Source organism: Microtus oregoni, unplaced genomic scaffold (genome assembly GCF_018167655.1).
Source record: "Microtus oregoni isolate MIOR12 unplaced genomic scaffold, Mior012 000003F_ref0000135, whole genome shotgun sequence".
Lineage (NCBI taxonomy): Eukaryota > Metazoa > Chordata > Mammalia > Rodentia > Cricetidae > Microtus > Microtus oregoni.
Genome location: NW_024543062.1, coordinates 27155788 through 27173086, shown reverse-complemented (window position 1 = coordinate 27173086; position 17299 = coordinate 27155788). Strand labels below are relative to the sequence as shown.

Sequence of the window (17299 nt, the reverse complement as noted above, 5' to 3'; positions counted from 1 at the left end):
CCTCCAGAAGTGTCTAATGACATGGGCACCTAAGGACTTCTCTGGTGGTCTTGGGTGTTAATTTCCTAAGTTGGTTGCCATGACCTGAGGTGGGGTCCTAGCTCAGAACAAAAGGACTGGGTCCAGATGTTCCACCAGGCAGTATGTGCCAGAAGAAAAAGGGACCTGGTTTGAGTGATGCTGCTCCCCAGTGGGAGGGTCCCCAGGGGAACTATGCAAGTCAGTTGTAGACTATGAAGATAGCACTGAGCATTTCAGTCACAAAGACCCAGGGACAGGCTATTCCTATGACTGGACCTGCTATTCAACTGGGACAGCTCAGTGAAGGACCTTTGCTCTCTCTTTCCTGACTGCTCCCGAAATCCCTCAACAAACAGAACTGGCTGAACAAACTCAAAGGACTAAACCCTGGGCTGCTGCATGGGCGACAGTCCCCAGGGTGCACTCCTCCAGAGCACTTGTCTGCTTGGCCATGGGAGACATCTTTTCTTAAGGAATCTGGAGTGCCCATGCCTGTGACCCAGTATATATCTTTACAGCCATGAACTGATGACCCAGTATAGACACTTCATGAGGGCACTTGCTTTCATTTTAAAAATAAATGTTAAAAGATTTTAATTATGTGGATATGTTTGTGTGGGGGTGTGAGGCCAGAGGAGAGCACTGGATCCCTTGGAGCTGCAGTTACAGGTAGTTGAGGGCAGTCATGTGCACGCGGGAACTGAACCTCAGGCCTTCTACAAGAGCAGTAAGTACTCTTAATAGCTGCACCATCTCTCCAGCCCCCAGAGATTTACCTTCTGCAGAAAGACCCTTTCCATCTCTAAACTCTGGGGAACATTCCAGCGGAGGTTCAGAACAAATGCCCTCTACAGGCATTGTGAACAAACAAATGGCTTGATGACCTCTTTCCAGACCAAGGATGGGATGGGAATGGTCTAGACTCTGGCACACTCAGACGCACACAAGAATGCACGCAGGGAACCCAAAGCCAGCTCTGGGCTCCATGGGCAGCTTCCTTATGGCACTCACTGCCAGATGTGGGGATTATAGCATGAGCACCCAGAACCAGACAATAAGAAGCCTCAGCCGGCCTCTGGATCATCCCGTGCCCAACAGCTACAGCAAAGCCAGCACCTTGTCCCACCTCTCCCTGCAGAGTCAGGTGACTCTAGGAAAGCACCATGGGGGGAGGGGAAGAGGCAGGACAGAACTTTGTGTCCAGTGCTCAGGGATCATTCCTGGTGACAGAGCTAATGCTTCTCAGAAGACAGAAAAACATTTCATTAGTGGGTCAGGACTGGAGATGGAACAAATCTGAACTTACTCCCTGGAACAGGAGGATGACCTTGGTGCAGCTGTAGCTTTCCTCTCTAAGGCAAGGGCTGAGCATCAAAGTAAGATAATTACCTTCTCTGGCCAGATGCCCAGGTGGAAGTAGAGTCTGGCCTGGAGGAGCAGGAGCTGCACCTGGTCCGGGTACATTGCCAGGTACAGGTCCAAAGAGTCTCTGAGGAGCTGGTAGGACTGGTCAATGCCTTCCCTGGGGGAGAAGAAATTACCTTTGCCTCAGTGTGGGCTTCCCAATGAAGTCTAAAAGCAACTGATACAGACTCCCAAGGCTTTCTGACTCCACTGCTCAGCACTGTGAAGCTCTGACAGAACCCACATTGAACATAAGTCCTGTACCACGTCAAACCTGCTCTCGTCATGCAGTCACCTCAGCAGCACACACAGATCCAGAACCGCAGAGCAGAGCAGAGGCTCCGAGGGCCGTAGAGCTACCCAGGGTGACACTGTCCAGACTCGCAGAGCTGACACCAATAGACGTGACCCTGGTTATACTTGTCAATCCGGGGTCAGCACTGGTAACAAGTGTCTGCTCTGGTGCTGGGGGCTGGGCAGTGGACAAGCTCCATTCACATGAGGACAGAAGGTGACAGACCCCTCTGCGTTTGCTCACTCATGCACCAACTGACAATTGTTCTAAAACAGCCTATTAAAAACGGGTTCTGCTTGGTAAATCCTATTAGGCATCAGGAAACTGGTTGCATCATACACTTTCCCAAAACAGGTTTCCTTGAACTATGGAGCAAAGTTAACCTCGGACTCTGCTCTCTTACAGGAGGGTGTAAGGTCAGAGATCATAGCACCTGAAAGGAGGATACCACCTCTGCCACTCTAAGACACTGACTTCCAAAAAATGCCTTCAGTGTCTGAGCAGAGCTAAGTCCACTGCAAACATCAGAGGGTGGCTTCTCGGCACCAACAAATGCATGGCTGATGTCCCAGAAGCAGTTACCACAGGGCAGCTCATTAAACAAGCTTCTCGTTTTTGCACAAACCCTAGAAAGAAGGCCCACACTGCGCAGGAGCAGTGGAAGCCAGGCCCTCACCTCTTGCCCAGGCTCAACAGGTTGCCCACCATCCGCTGCAGCACTTTCTTCACGTTCACCACGCCGTATAATGCCGCCGTCACATGCTGGCCAATCAAGTACTCACACTCCTTCACTGTGAGCTGCTTGCCCTTCCCAAAAGCATCTATGTAGATGTAGTCAAAGATGTCCAGGGTTGCCCTGCCCAAGGAGAGCCAAGAAGTCACAATTATAGCCCTGAAGGAGGAGTCCAAGGTGGAGGTCACAGCACCATTTTACTGCTTTCACCAATAACATCAAGGCCTTGGAGAGTTTTAAACCCGATTCTCAACAGTCTTGGCTGTGGTGACCATACTGCCCTGTTCTTTAGAAGCAGAAGGGCAAGGAAGATGGCTCTGTGGATAAAAGTGCTTGCTGTCAAGCCTGACCATCTGAGTTTGATCCCTAGGACCCAAATGGTAGAAGGAGAAAACTGACTCTAACAAGCTGTCCTTGATTCTACATGTATGCTGTGCATGCACACACAGTGATAATAAACACACAAACAGGTGGCAGAGGGAAACATGCTTACTGACTGATAGCTGGCCAGAGCCCTACAGCCCTGAGTCAGGAGTTCAAAGAACAATGACAGAGACATGAGACATGATGACCAAGATGTATGCTAACAACCAAGTGGCAAACAGCAGCCTGTCTGGGGATCTGGGGCCTACATGGACCTAAGAAAACTTAAGGAGTCCCAGCCCAGGATGTGGTCCTCCTCTGCCCACACAACCTCAGGCTGGATCTGCTCACATTCTCATAGCACTGCCAAGTGTGTTCTGGAAGGCTCAAGGAGTGCTGGGGACAGCAGCTTCTTCTGAGCAATCTTGATCCCATGCCCACCACAATCACATAACATTTTCTCTTTGGCTGCTAACTGTCTCAGTTGGATTTCTTTCCTGAGTTGTGTTCATAGCCCACTTTTGGCAAAGACTTGAGACTTATATAAATGTTCTAAAAGAGCACAGAACTTGTCAGCATTTGCTGCAAGGCCAGAACTTCCTATGATAAGCATACAAGAGTGACAAGCCGAGGTCATCACGATGTAAAACACACAGACAAAATGTGCATGGGGCTAAGTGCTAGGGCATATATATATATATATATATATAAATATTTGGACTAATTGTGCCCCAGGAATATAGAGCTGGACACAAATCATTTCGGGGACAGGTAAACCTCAGTGATAAGGCATAGTTCAATCTGCAGCACACGCACAAATCAAGCCCCTCAACAAAATCCAAACAGCTACTCCTATACATAAAGACCAAGTGGAAAAACATGTACAGATAATAAAAAATACATCCTTGAAAAAAATCTAATGTCTATATATGTGTACAACTCAGCAAAATTACCCAAGCACAGTAGTGCATGACTTCAATCCCAGGGCAGAGGCAGAGGCAGGAGTATCTCTGTGATTTGGGGGCCTGTTTGATATATATTGCAAATTCCAGGCCAGCCAGTGCTATAGAGTGAGACCATGTCTCAATATGCAAAACATCAAACACCACAAACAAAAATTTACAAAATTAGAAATTCAGAAGGCAGTTTTGATGACACCAATGAAAGATGTCACACCAAACAGCAAGCTAATGTGGAAGGGAGAAGCATTATGTCTCAGTGGTAAAGGTGCTTGCTGCCAAGTCCAAGGCCCTGAGTTCAATCCTGGGACCCAAACAGCAGAAGGAAAAAACTGACTCTCCCACAAGTTGTCACCCCCCCCCCCGAAACACACACAGAGTTAAAAAACAAAAAACAACAAAAATCCTCAAAAATCATCCTGAGGCAAGGGCACTGCTATGTGGTCAACAGCATACAAAGCCAACATACTAAGCTAGAGAAAACAGAACAGCACTGTTCAGATACTGTGCTGTGTCACTAAAAGCCAGACCTACAAACCATCTGTATGGAAGACTCACGCAGCCAAGCCCTGAAGGCCAGGCCTGTATACAAGTACCAGCCAAAGCTAGAAACAAAACACTTGGTAGCTCAGGATAACCCTAACACAGTCGTGTGGAAAGGGTAAACAACTTCCTGGTGATGGACTTCCAGAACCAGAATCACAGACAGCAGGAGGCTGCAGGATCTTCACCTTAGAGCCAGAACCAGCTAGAACCAGTCAGAGGCAGTTTTGAGCTTCAATCAATATTCAAGCAGAATTTTTGTGTTTGTTTTCTTGTTTGATGCAGGGGCTAGACTGTAGCTCAGGCTGGCCACAAACTCCTGCCTCAGCCTCCCACTCCACACAGGCCTCCTATGCTACTGATTCTCAATCCGTATGGAAAACTGAAAGCTAAGAACAGCCAAAGCACTTTAAGATCTGAACAGTGGGTCTTGTGCTGCCAGGTAGGAGGGCTCAGAGTACAGCATGGACAGGGAGGACGGAGCCCAGCTGTGAACAAGAGCTGTGCATATGCCAGCATCGCCACTGGTGGCTCAGGCTTTTACAGTTCCCTATCCTTGAGTGAAGTGATTCTCCTGCCACAGCCTCCCAAGCAGACAGGACTTCAGGTACTAACAAATTATTGCACTGTCTAAGTCTGGAGTGGTGGCTCAGCTCTGTAACACTAGCACTCAAGGTGAGAGGCTGAAGCAGGATTCCAAGTTCCAGGACAGCCTGGGTAGCACAGTGAGTCATTGTCTCAAAGAATCGACACAGTAAAAAATAAAACTCTACTCATTTGTGTTATACAGAAAAATACTATTGCCATACTGAAGACTGCCCTTAATAAGTCACTAACGTGCATAAGGGGCCTTACACTAGAAATGAAATGAGCCAGAAATGCTCAGATCATGCAGGACCCTTAGTGGATGTCACATGGGTATCTTACAGATGCACAAGGAGATAGGTAAGCTTACCAGGGCTGCAAATGAGTTTTCTTATTAAATACAATAGGAAGTAGACATCCTATTGTATTTAATAGATTGCAAACACTAACCTACAGGACCACACATTTGGAAAATAATGAGAGTCTATAGTAATTTAAAGAAACCCAAAGTAATGGATTGGGGGGAGGCTTCACACGTCATGAAATGCCTTCTGAAACTGAGGAGCGTGTGGAGTCCAGCTGCACTTCTCTTCTACAAAGCAGGAGACTAAGAGGGCAAGTGTGTGTGTGTGTGTGTGTGTAGCACACATGCAGTGAAAGCTGTCCTTGAAGTCTTCAAGCCAGTGTTTACAGAGAACACTGGCCCTGTTTGGCTCCGAAGAAGCCCTACCTGGCTTCAAAGCTCAGGGACTGCTCACCCCAGAGTCCAGGACAGGGCATCGGGATGTGTTTCCCCCTGATGTGGAGGAGAGCTGTTCTCCCTGGGCAAGACTCTCTTTAGGAGAGGCAGAGGACTTGAGCTGACACAGGGCACTCCCAGAACACGACAGAGTTCAGCCAGGCTGTAAGCAACCCACTCCGGTGCTCCTCTCTCTAAGATGGGCACAAGTGTGGGAGGAGGAGGCTGTTTCTGCGGCTGAGGGGAAAAGGGAAGAACCTTTGACGGGATTTACCTTCACACTATAACAGCCACAGACCTTTTTTGTAAGTTAGGATTTTGAGCTATTATAGACTCCTATGCCTGCCTGTATAAGAAACAGAGAAGCATCCAGAGCAGGGCTGTCACCCCCCACTTAAGGCCTCGCATCACTACAGTGCAGCATCACTACCAGAATCTCAACATGGTCCCTCAGAAGCAGATGCCTGCTTGGTAATACCTAATTTAACACCAGAACCTGGCTCCTCAGCACCCGTTAAACATGGTAAAGATGGCTCACCCTTCTGCGCCTTGGCACCACCTCAGGAGGAAGTGGCTTGGGAAGTTGACAGGCTCCAGCGGGACACCCAGCTGCCGGGCGATGGTCAGGTATAGCAGAGACATGCTGATGGGGATTCCTGTTCTGCGGGTCAATACCTGAGGGATGAAGGTTGCGGAGGCTTAGGAGGGCCAGGGGCTGGCTCGAAGTGCCTGGCACCCCATGCTAGCTCCAGAGCTACATTTAGATCAGGGACCGAATCCAGCATACTGGGTGTTTCTCAGTCAGCAGAAGTTTGCCTCTTCTTCTCCTAGCCCCTAGACAGGGTCTCCTTACAAAGCCACCCTGCTCCCTCAGTCTTCCAAGTGCTGGCCTTGCTGATGTGTACCATCCCCACACCCAATTCCTTGCTTTTAGCTTTTATTTGTTTTTTCAGGACTAGGTATGGAAGCTGGAGCCTTGTGCACTCTGGGCAAGTGTCCCACCACTTAGCTGTTACACATACCTGAATTTTCAAATTTTTAAAATATTCTAAAAACAAAACCATTTGTGACAAGAAAATAACAGAAGCCAGGTCCTATGGGCCATGCCTATAATCCCAGCACCCAGGAGACTAAGCAGGAGAACAGACAGTCCAAGACCAGCCTGGGCTACCGAGTGAGAGTTTATCTCAAAATTGGCAAAGAACTGTAACCAGCACGTTCTATGTCCACATAGCTCTGCTGGCACAAAGGGAGCACAGCCACCCAAGATTCCAATTGCCTGCGCCCTTTCACCCAGTAAGACAGAACTGAGCACACAGACCACATAGCCTGTGAACCTGGACTGACTTACTGCCAGGTCTTTTACAGGCAGCCTGCTGGCCTCCTCCTACCAGAAAGCAAGTGTGTAAAAATGTCTGTGATATGACAACAGAAACCATGTTACAGATAACAGGACAGATAAGGAAATGGACATCAAAGGTGTGTGGCTGATGTAGCTGGGCCATAGGCTTCCAGGCCAACAGAGGCAGGCTGTGCGGTTCAACACTCACAATCATAGACTGAGCAAACTGAAACACAGAAATGTCTATTTCCATTTACAGGGCTTAAAAAAAGCCATCCTAGGGGCTGGAGATATGGCTCAGCAGTTAAGAGCACTGGCTGCTCTTCCAGAGGACCAGGGCGTTCAATTCCCAGTAACCACATAGTGGCTCACAACCATCTATAATAGGATTTGATACCTTTTAAAAAATATATATAAAATTTAGCCGGGCGGTGGCGGCGCACGCCTTTAATCCCAGCACTCGGGAGGCAGAGGCAGGCGGATCTCTGTGAGTTCGAGGCCAGCCTGGTCTACAAGAGCTAGTTCCAGGACAGGAACCAAAAAGCTACGGATAAACACTGTCTCGGGGTGGGGGGGAAAATATATATATATATAAAATTTAAATTAAAAAACATCCTGTAGCAGATCTAACCCACCATGCTATCCTATGACAGAGGAAAACAGGCTTCACTGAGACAAGGGAAAGACAACAGCATTTGTCAGTAGGAAGTGGACAGCCCATCAGAGTCCAAAGGACATGTGCCTGCACACACACAGTCACTCCTGTCTACCTAAAAGGGAGCCAGGGATGGAGCACCCTGGAGCACCAAAATCTGCAAATGCAGAAAGTAGGGGCACAGAACCTACACACCCACCCTTTCCCTAACAGTGTCTGAACCCCATGTGTGTGCACACTTGCAGGCTTAGGCATCTAATGGTGCTTTTACAGGGAGCACACAGAGGATGCTGCAGAGCCCACAGCTGTGGGAGGGAACTCAGCCACACATACCTGGTGCATGTACAGGTTCAAGGCATTGTAGTAGTCCATGCGGTTCCCTTTGAACTTCAGCTGGTCATACAGGACATAGTTGATGGCATCCAGAACTTGGCTCTGGAGTTCTATCTCCATTATCATGGAGGACTCGCCTGCAGCACAGAGATCTCCTCTGGGTCACAAGCATGAACAAGCACACCCCAAACACTCACACCCCAAACACAAGCAAGGCACACCCTGAACACACAGCAACTGGCAAGGGCATGCGAGACAGTCAAGTGCTGCCGGGCTGGGAATGGAGACAGGGTGGCAACAGTGCTTTACACCGTTCAGACAGCCACCCCCAGGGTCAGCTACAGCATTTCCACACCTGCCCTGAAGGTCAGGCTGGGGTGGCGGCTGTTGATACCACGGAGGGTTTTGCATACAAGTTCCACGATGCTGTGGATCTGGGCCTGGATGTCTCTGAGGCTGATGTCGGAGAGAGGGTTGCAGTACTGGTCGATGTAAACGGCACCTGTGGGTGAGAAGGGCAGTCAGTGTTGCTTTCTACCTGACTGGTAGTAGCGTGTTACTGAACCAGCACCTGGGGCTGTGACTTCTCATACCACACCAGCTCCCACCCTAGATGCCAGGCAAAACCCTAACACAGCAAGGGAAGATCAGATGCCTTCACCACAAAGCACTCCATACACCACTAAGAAAACAAAACAAACCATTTTTTTGGAGGTCATGATTCCCATGTCCTATTGTGAAGAGTGCCAAATGCCTGCAAGAACGCCCTCAGGCCACTCATCTCCCACACTCTAAACCCTACCACTAAAGACTTCCTAAGGCAATTCCTCCTAACAACTAAGCTGGGAGCAGGAACGTCAAAGAGACCTCATTAAAGAAGATTTGATGGCCTACATAGAGCAGGCCCATTTCATTGCTGGCCTCAGGCTCAGCCAACCTCATACCATGCCTAAGTCATCATTGGTCACAGAACATTTTTACTTGAAAGTCTTCCAGTGATCTTTTAAATTCAAGATACAACAGGCTACCTCAGGACCTACCTGTTCTACCAACACTCTTAAGAAGCTGAAGGCAGTTCAGGGCATCAGGAGACCCAGCCTAGGCTATAGGGATTGTCTGTAAGTCACTGCTCATGCTTCAGTGGCTGCTGGAGTCTAGCCAGGGTTGAGGTTCTGGAACAAGCACTCCCCTCTAGCCACTCAAGAGGTTTCTACTGCCTTTCTAGTGACCTGGGTGGACTGTGAAAACCGAAACTTTGTATTTGAAAACTGTAAAACAAGTATTTATTTTTCATATAAACCTACAAAAACGAAGAAAACTGCTTTACTAATCTTAACTGTTAAATGAAAGCTGGCATGATGGCACAGCTTTAATCCCAGAACTCAGGAGGCTGAGGCAGAAGGATCTCTGTGTGTTTGTGGTCAGTCTGGTCAACACAGCCAGCCAGGATTCTGCCTGAAACAAAAGAGAACAACAACAAACACCTCAAAAGAACTGAACTCCAGCCCTCCGAAGTATGAAGCAGACAAGAGGACGGCTATGACTTTCTTTCCATTTAACTACAAGATTTTCTATTTCCTTTTAGTCAAGATCAGACCTTCAACCATTAGCATGTATCTCCACTAGGCACTGTGGGCTGTGGAGATCTTTACTCAAGGCCTGGAACATAACAAACCACTTAAAGGGCTGGGCATACCTAGTATTCTGAGGACGGGCTGACAGCTAGGCTGTGCTCTGCATCTCAAGCAAAACAAAAAGCAAAGAAATACAGTGACTACACTGGACACAGAAGGGGTACAGCAGTCCCTGTGACAGTCACAGCAGCCCCAGCTGCTCAAGCCAGTGAGCTCTGCAGGGATCAGCTGAACCTCACAGAAGTGAGCCCTGAGCTGAAGGGCAGGGGACCACAGGAACAGTGCTGCCACCGTGAGGAAGAAAAGCTGAGCATCTCCAGGCAAAGGCCTGGATTCAGAAGCAGAACACCACAGAACAATTTGCAAAGGTGTGACACTAGGGGAGGACCAGACCACAGAGGGCCCTGAGAAGCAAGCGGTCATTCAGAAAACATGAGGCAGGTCCTACAGCGATGGGGACAAGTGGGTCAGGCACACTGGCTGACTGGAGGACAGTTGGCAGTGATGCCCAGGGAAAGGCAGGACTCCTCGGAGAGGCTGCTGAGTGCTTGGAGAACCATACTGGACAGGTTGTGACCTAGAACACCAGTGAGGGGGGAAGTCAACCGATCTAGTGATCCCCAGGAGCAGGGAGGCTACATAAACACACACTTCACAACCACAGCACAGGAGGCTTCTTCCTAAGAATTAAGACAGTGTTTAAAAAGCCAAGTCACATTTTCTTACTATTCTCCTAAGAGCCCACTAATCCCCAGTCAGGTCATGCCTCAGGCCATAGGCCACATTACTCCCAGGCGCTGCCTGTCCTCACTAATCCCCAGCTGCTTCAGGACACAGGTAAATAGGACAAGAGGACATCTGAAGTAACAGTTTTGAGCGGGAAGAATTGGTTCCACTAGCCAAAGGTCACTCATTCTGCAGGCCATGTTCTTTATGTTGAGGGCAGAGGTCAACCTCAGCACTGTCCTTGGGAGCTGTCCATCTTGTTTTTGCCAAGCTCACTGACTAGAGAACTGCAAGAGTCCTGTCTCCAGCTCCCCAGGGCTGCGGTTATAAGCACGCACCAAGTTAGCTTTCTACACGGGTCCTGGGGCAGAAACCAACTCCTCACACCTGTGTGGTAAGTGCTTTCCTGACTGAGCATCCAGTCCTCAACTGTCACTAAGCTGGTGATGACTCAAGACACTAGATCACTTGAGCTGACGCAGAAGATGCCACTGGAATCTGCTGGAAGTTTGAGTGCTGTGTGCTCTGTGATCCAACTTCCTGAAGCCCACTGGCATGGCTTTCTTTCTCCCCTACCAGGAGGGACAGTTGTCACAAGCTCTTAAAAGGTTGCTCAGCTGCCAAAGACCCCTGCTCACAGGCACGGAAACACCCACCTTCCAGATACGACTCATAATCATCGGGCTGCTGCAGGAAAGCCTTGAGGTTGTTCAGGATTTTCTGCTGCCGCAGGTAGTAAAGAATTTTCTTTGCGTAGTATTTCCAGGTCAAAGCTTTCCTGGAAAGCAATCAATCAAGCCACTAAGAACTTCAGTTGCCCAGCCCCCCTTCATATCATATACCCCACTTTAACAAGACAAACACAGCTGACACACATCTGCACTGCTGCTGGCAGAGTGCTCTGCACCCTGACTTGATGGTTCAATGGCACAGAGACATTTACACCCTGTCTCTGGAGGAAGGCTGTCAACGGCATCCTGGGAGGTGAGGTATACTGTGCTGTCCTGTCCCCAAGGCCTGCTCTGACACTCAGGACACAGGCTGCTCCTTTCTCCTTTTGTGCTCGGTGCACTCAGGGAGTCCTTCTACCCCATGGCTTCAGGTGCATCTGATACGGCCACCTTTCCAGAAGTTACTTTCTGAAGAAGTTTTCCAAAGAACTCAAATCTGCACATGCAGTTGCTACTCCATACTTGCCTAGATAACTGGGGGGCATCCCAAGACTTCCTCCTAGTGAGTCACTATTCCCAAAGTCACAGTAAGCTGTTAGCCCATGAGGGTCAAACCTCTTGAATGTCTTGAGTGCCCTCTTCCAACACCCTAACATGAGCATCTGCCACTAACTTGGCAAAGCTGGCCCAGTTTTTGTGGGTGTCTCAGTACCCTCCTCCTCCTTAGCTCCTGCTTCCATCCTCTCCCTTATCACCTCTTGACACGCAGTGCACTGTTCCAGAGATGCTCACCTACAACGCCATGGCCTCTGCTCCCCTTCTTCAGTTTCTACTTCCTCACACTAAAAGCCCAACTTCTAGTAAAGACATAACACGTCCTTTCATCCCATCCCCATAGCCTCTGAAATCTCAGTTCCAACTGCCCCCACTGTCCCTTTAACCTAGGACCTGTCTGTGTCACCTTGGCACCTTCCTCAGTGGAATGTTCCTTCCCTGGATGTCTGCAGTCTGTTCTCTTACTTCCTCTTGGCTTTCTGTTCAGATGGCCCAAGTCAGGCATCTCCATAGCTGTCCTACCTCAAAAGGTGCCCCACAACCCTTACACTCTAGTTCACTCAGCATTTCCCCAGCACGTGCCACTTCCTAGAAGATCAACAGCTTGTGTGTTTTTATTGCTACCCTGCGAGCTTGTGAAGGCAGGGATGTGGGGTTGCTTACAGCTATACCCTGAGTGGCCACAGTAGCGCCTGTGCACCGAGGGTGTGTAGAAGACTGCAGTGGCACCTGTGCACCGAGGGTGTGTAGAAGACTCTGTGTGAAGCACTTCATCAGGTCTCCCAAACACGAGATTATGGTGTGAACAGTAAGGCCTCCTCCACTCACAGAGGTCAGTGACAGTCAGCAGAGCTGTCGGTTCCAGCTGCTCGTTAACCTCTGCTGCGGAAAGTCACCCCCAACAAAGGTGTGCGGCAAATGTCGCATTCCTCATGCAAGCCAAGAAGCACAGCTCTGAGGTGCTGCACAATCACACTTCATGCCTCTGTGGCCATCTCCTGAGCCTCTCTAGAGTGACTGCCCGCACACATCCCTGAACTGCTCAGGGATCTTTTAGTCTCAGTCATCTACAGGGTCTCCCCACTGTCTAACAGTAGCTTACCTAAGTTCAGAATATGTCCATCTAAGCTTTACCTTGCTCCAAATTTCTTATTGCTAAGTAGATGGAAAGGCTGGCAAGAAAGGCGCCAAGCCTGAGCATGATCCCCAAGATCTACACTGGGAGAAAGGAAGAGCGAGTTCCTACAAGCTGTCCTCTGACCACTCATGCACTGTGGCACAATTTTACTCACATATACATAGATGAACACAACAAACAAGAACACAAAATCAATTCACAACTAAGTAGCTGGAGAGGCTCTGTGAAATTCAAATACCAGTTGTGTGGCCAGTTGCCACTCCAGAAGGTGGGGTAGTCTTCCACCAGAAGCCACCTGCAGATGCAGGCCAGAGGCAGATGCTTGCTTCGCCAGCCTTCTTCTACCCCCCAGCACCACAAGAAAAAGGCTCATGCCTATGATCCTCTCAGGAAGCAGAGGCTGCAAGCAGGGCCAGCCTGGACTACAGAGTGAGACTCTGTCTTAATGAAAAAGAAAGAAAGGTGGGATGGAGCTGATGACAATGATTGGTTGTCCCCTGTGCAGTATTAGCAGCCACTGTGCTCAGTGTCCAGGACTGTTGCTCCTTCAGATATCTCTAACTGAACCAGCCCCTCTTCATTTATTGGAAAGACTGTTGCAAAACCCTCATCTATTCTCTAGTTTCCCAACGGAATAAAACGTAGCAAAAACAGGACAAATGCTCTTCCTATCCCTTTCACTCATTTTTGATTTTCCTTCAAAGACCAAGGAATGTCTTGAAATAGTACTGGGGACTCACAGAGCTAACCTTTCTGGAGCAGACTAACATGCTCTGCCTCTCCCACACTGCTGCCCCACACTGAAGGGAGGGACTGTAAGTACTCATAATGTCTGGTTCTGGACTCACCTTATACATTTCTGAAACAGGCCTGAGAAGCAGCCATTTCTCCATGATCCTGGCTGCATGGGGGAAGCGGTAGCTACTGGGCTGGTCATGAGTTCATACTAACACTTCTGACTCAAATTCAGACATATACAGCTTTGACCTCCTTCTGCCCCTCTATGACACTAGAGATGGCATGACAGTCATTCGCTGGCTTTACACGCATCTCCATGTACACACAAGTCTGGCCTGAGTGTAATGACCAGTTTTCCTGTCATTTCTCGGAAAATAAAGAGGCTGGGTAATCTATGATCTTGTGTAGGCAAGTGAGTGTGTCTACCTAGGCATGTGTACATACAGACCATGGGGCATATGTGGAAGCCAGAGGACAGTCTGCAGAGTCTACTATGTGGATCCAAGGGATTGAACTCAGGTCTTCAGGCTTGGCAGCAAGAACCTGTACCTGTTGAACATCTTGCCAGACCACTGCCCAATGTTCTTCCAGCTGCCCTAACCACATACATAGTACTGTCTCCTAGACAGCTCTCATTTGGAGGCAGGACATCAAGTTAATGTCCATTCAGTGCTCACCAGTAGACCTGAGTCAGACTATCTCTGTGGTTTTGGGTTTCAAACTCCATTTCTAGCTGACATGTCAGAACGAGCCCAAAATCTGAGATCTTCCAAGTTGACAAGTCTGTCTTTAGCCTTTATACTTGGAAGTCAGTTCAGCTGGATATAAAAATCCTTGGCTGGCATTTCCTTTATGCCTTGGAATACCTTTTTCCTCTGGCATAAAGTGCTGCTGTTGAAATCAGTCTTTCTTTTGTACAGAAGTGACTTCATCTCTTTTGCCTGGATACCCAAAGGCCCTTTCTGAGTCTAAAATCCAGGACCTCTATTACAAGTGTCTGGCTGGGCACTGGCCACCCAGGTTCCTTTCTCAGGTACAGCACAAGCTCTTTAACGTGCTGTAGTACAGTGTTCCTGCAGGTTGTGCTTTCTCAGACCACACAGAACAGCACAGGTAGTCATCACACACCCAGAGAGGGCACCTGACTGTCTACAGAAACTGCCTGCTCCCACTGCTTTCCACAGCACTAATGGAAGCAGAAAGGGTCACCGTGCACACTGACAGAACACTCCCTGCCATTACACTTGTCCCACCAAGGGCAACATGCTTACAACACTTACTTTGAAAACAACCACAATACATACTTCCACTGGCTACACGAGTTCAGCTTTCCTGATGACCTGACTAGCACAAAAAGGCAGTCTTTCCCAGTGATTTTAACATTCCTCTGAAGAGTGAATTCCAAGGTGTTTCCTTAAAACTGCTGCCTTGCCCATTTCCCTTGGGCGTGGCAAGTTCTGCAAAGGACCGCCGGTTCCCAGCCTGGCCTACCAGTCACAGACTTATGGTGTGGGCTGTTACTCTTGAGAGTAAGTTTTGAGTAGAAGGCTAGTTTGCTGGTTTCCAGCTGGGCATCCAGTTCCACGCATCTCCCTACTCAACAACCTCTTACTGGGGAACTCCTCTGGCATCCTGTCCATGTCCGTTCCCACAGAGCTCTGTTGAGATCACAAGTTCCCTCACACTCTGCCCCACCAGCTCATGCTGCAAGCTTCCCATTACACTCATTTACACACTTTTTTTTTCTGGCTCTTCCTGTAGATTTACTTCTCTGCACTTATTTTATGACAACATTATCCAGGTGGAAAAGCAACTAAGAAAATAAAGACCTTCCCATCCCCAAATCTTCGTTGCTTTTTTTGTATCTACCTGGAGCAGCACTGGATAGTATATTAATTTTCGCACGTTTTCAACACACTGCAACTACCTAGGAAACCTATTCCCGAGAACCCACATACTAAGAACCAAAGCCTCTAAAGCAGACAGCAAGTGGCTGTCCATCAGCCAATCTGCAAGACAGGGTAGCTGTTAGCTAAGGGAGCTCCTCCTGGGGAAGTTGACGGGACAGATCCCTGTGGTAATTCTAAGACAAAGCAGAGCAGGATCTGTCTCCCACAAGCAATGATCCCCTCCCCTTTCTCATGTAGTTAGGATTAGGATAAAAGACAAAGTAGCTAGCTATTAAAAACCAAACAGGTGGGGCTAAGAGCTCAGGAGTGGAACACCCAGTTGGCTCAGGGTAAGACCCAGGGTTTGGCATCCAACACTATAAAAGAAAAGCAAAAAGTGGAGGCAGGAAAGGCCAACATAAAAGCAGCAGTGGAAAGAACAGGAAAAGAGTGTAAATAAGAAATAAAGTTTACATCACACAAACTAAAGCCAATAAAGTGCACCCTGAACCCTTCTCCATACATGCCATGCCTAAAAACTATCATGAGGCCACACAAGACTGTCAGTTCACACTCCAGTGCTTACATAAACCTACACACAGAATCGGGTGGGGAAGCACCCAGACCTAGAACCTCTCCCCACAAAGCCCCATAAAACACTGTTTCCTGGTCAGGACTTTTTACAGTGACCTCTCTCAATGCATCTTTTTCTCCAACTTTTAGGACAGCGGATCTCTCCCACAGGAGGTTAGGCTGCATGGCAAGTCACTGCTGAACTGGAAATTAAGCTTTCCAGCAGAAAATATAAGATATACCATTCTAAACAGTAAGAATAAGGTTTATTTTTATTGTAAATGATGTGTTTGTGTGTGAGCTTGTGCCTGTGTGGCATGTGAATGCAGGCACCCAAGTAGGTCAAGAGAGGAATCAGATCCTGTGGGACTGGTTTATAGGGGGCTGCAAGTCACCCAACGTGGGTGATGAGAACTGAAGCCAGGACCTCCAGGAGAGCATCTGCGGAGAACCCAAGCTCACGCTCCCCTGCACCTTAAATCGCCCCTACATCACTAAGTGTAATGTAAGTAGTCACTGTTTAGACAACAAGAAAAAGGGTCTGCAGATGCTCAGTAAACGACAATCTGTGTGTGTGCAAGCATGTGTGCACACATGTGAGCACACAGGTGTGAGCGTCTGTGAAGGCTAGAGGTGGATCTCAGGTGTCATTCCTTGAGAGTCATATACACTTTCTCAGATAATCTCTCTCTGGAGCCTTGTGCTCACCACTTGGCTAAGTTGGTGGCCATCAAGCCCAGCACGAGAAGAGCAAGTGTATGCCACTGGGGATCAAACTTGGCTCGTCACACCTGCAGAGCAAGCTGTACTAACTGATCATTTCCCTGCCTCTTGACATATTTTTTTAAAGATTTTATTATTTTGAGGCAGGGTCTCACTCCGTAGTCCAGGGTGTTCTGCAACTCACTACGTAGCTCTTGAACCTGTTGCTTCTCCCTGCCTCAGCATCCTGAGTATTGTAAGTATAGACATGAGCCCCCATGCATAGCTTTCTGGATAGTTTTGATACAAAGTTGGCTGAATCCACAGATGAGACGCCTATGGCTGCAGGGAATGACAGTGTGCCAACTGTCCTGGTGTGCTCATTTCACACATCCACAGCTTTTCAAAATGATACCTGTGCCAAGACGTGAAGTATCTGGAAACACCAGGGCTCTCCCTCTGCAGTTATCATGATGATGACCCCGAGAGAGCCATGGCTTACCTTCCTTCCATGTTTAGGATGCACACCAGCTCATCCTCAAAAAAGATCTCTGGCCCCTCGAGGTTTTCAATGTCACTGAAGCCGTTACAAGGAACCTATGGGAAACACACACACAGGAGGCCTCAGTCATTGAGAGTTAGTACGGCTAACACTGGCAGACACACAGCTGAGCCACAACTGAGAGAGAGCAGCTGCACAC

The 17299-nt window shown here is 48.5% G+C and overlaps 1 protein-coding gene across 2 annotated transcripts in view; it reads right to left on the bottom strand.

The window, feature by feature from the left end:
- Fbxo21 (F-box protein 21) overlaps positions 1–17299 on the bottom strand; it is a 32560-nt gene that overhangs the window by 12231 nt on the left and 3030 nt on the right. For both annotated transcript variants that reach the window (XM_041648174.1, XM_041648176.1), the window contains exons 3-9: positions 17101–17195; positions 10989–11110; positions 8328–8474; positions 7973–8109; positions 6181–6317; positions 2397–2576; positions 1411–1543 (exon numbers count right to left, since the gene is read on the bottom strand). In XM_041648174.1, the coding sequence (XP_041504108.1) occupies positions 1411–1543; positions 2397–2576; positions 6181–6317; positions 7973–8109; positions 8328–8474; positions 10989–11110; positions 17101–17195 (951 nt within the window). The remainder of the gene's footprint in view (positions 1–1410; positions 1544–2396; positions 2577–6180; positions 6318–7972; positions 8110–8327; positions 8475–10988; positions 11111–17100; positions 17196–17299) is intronic.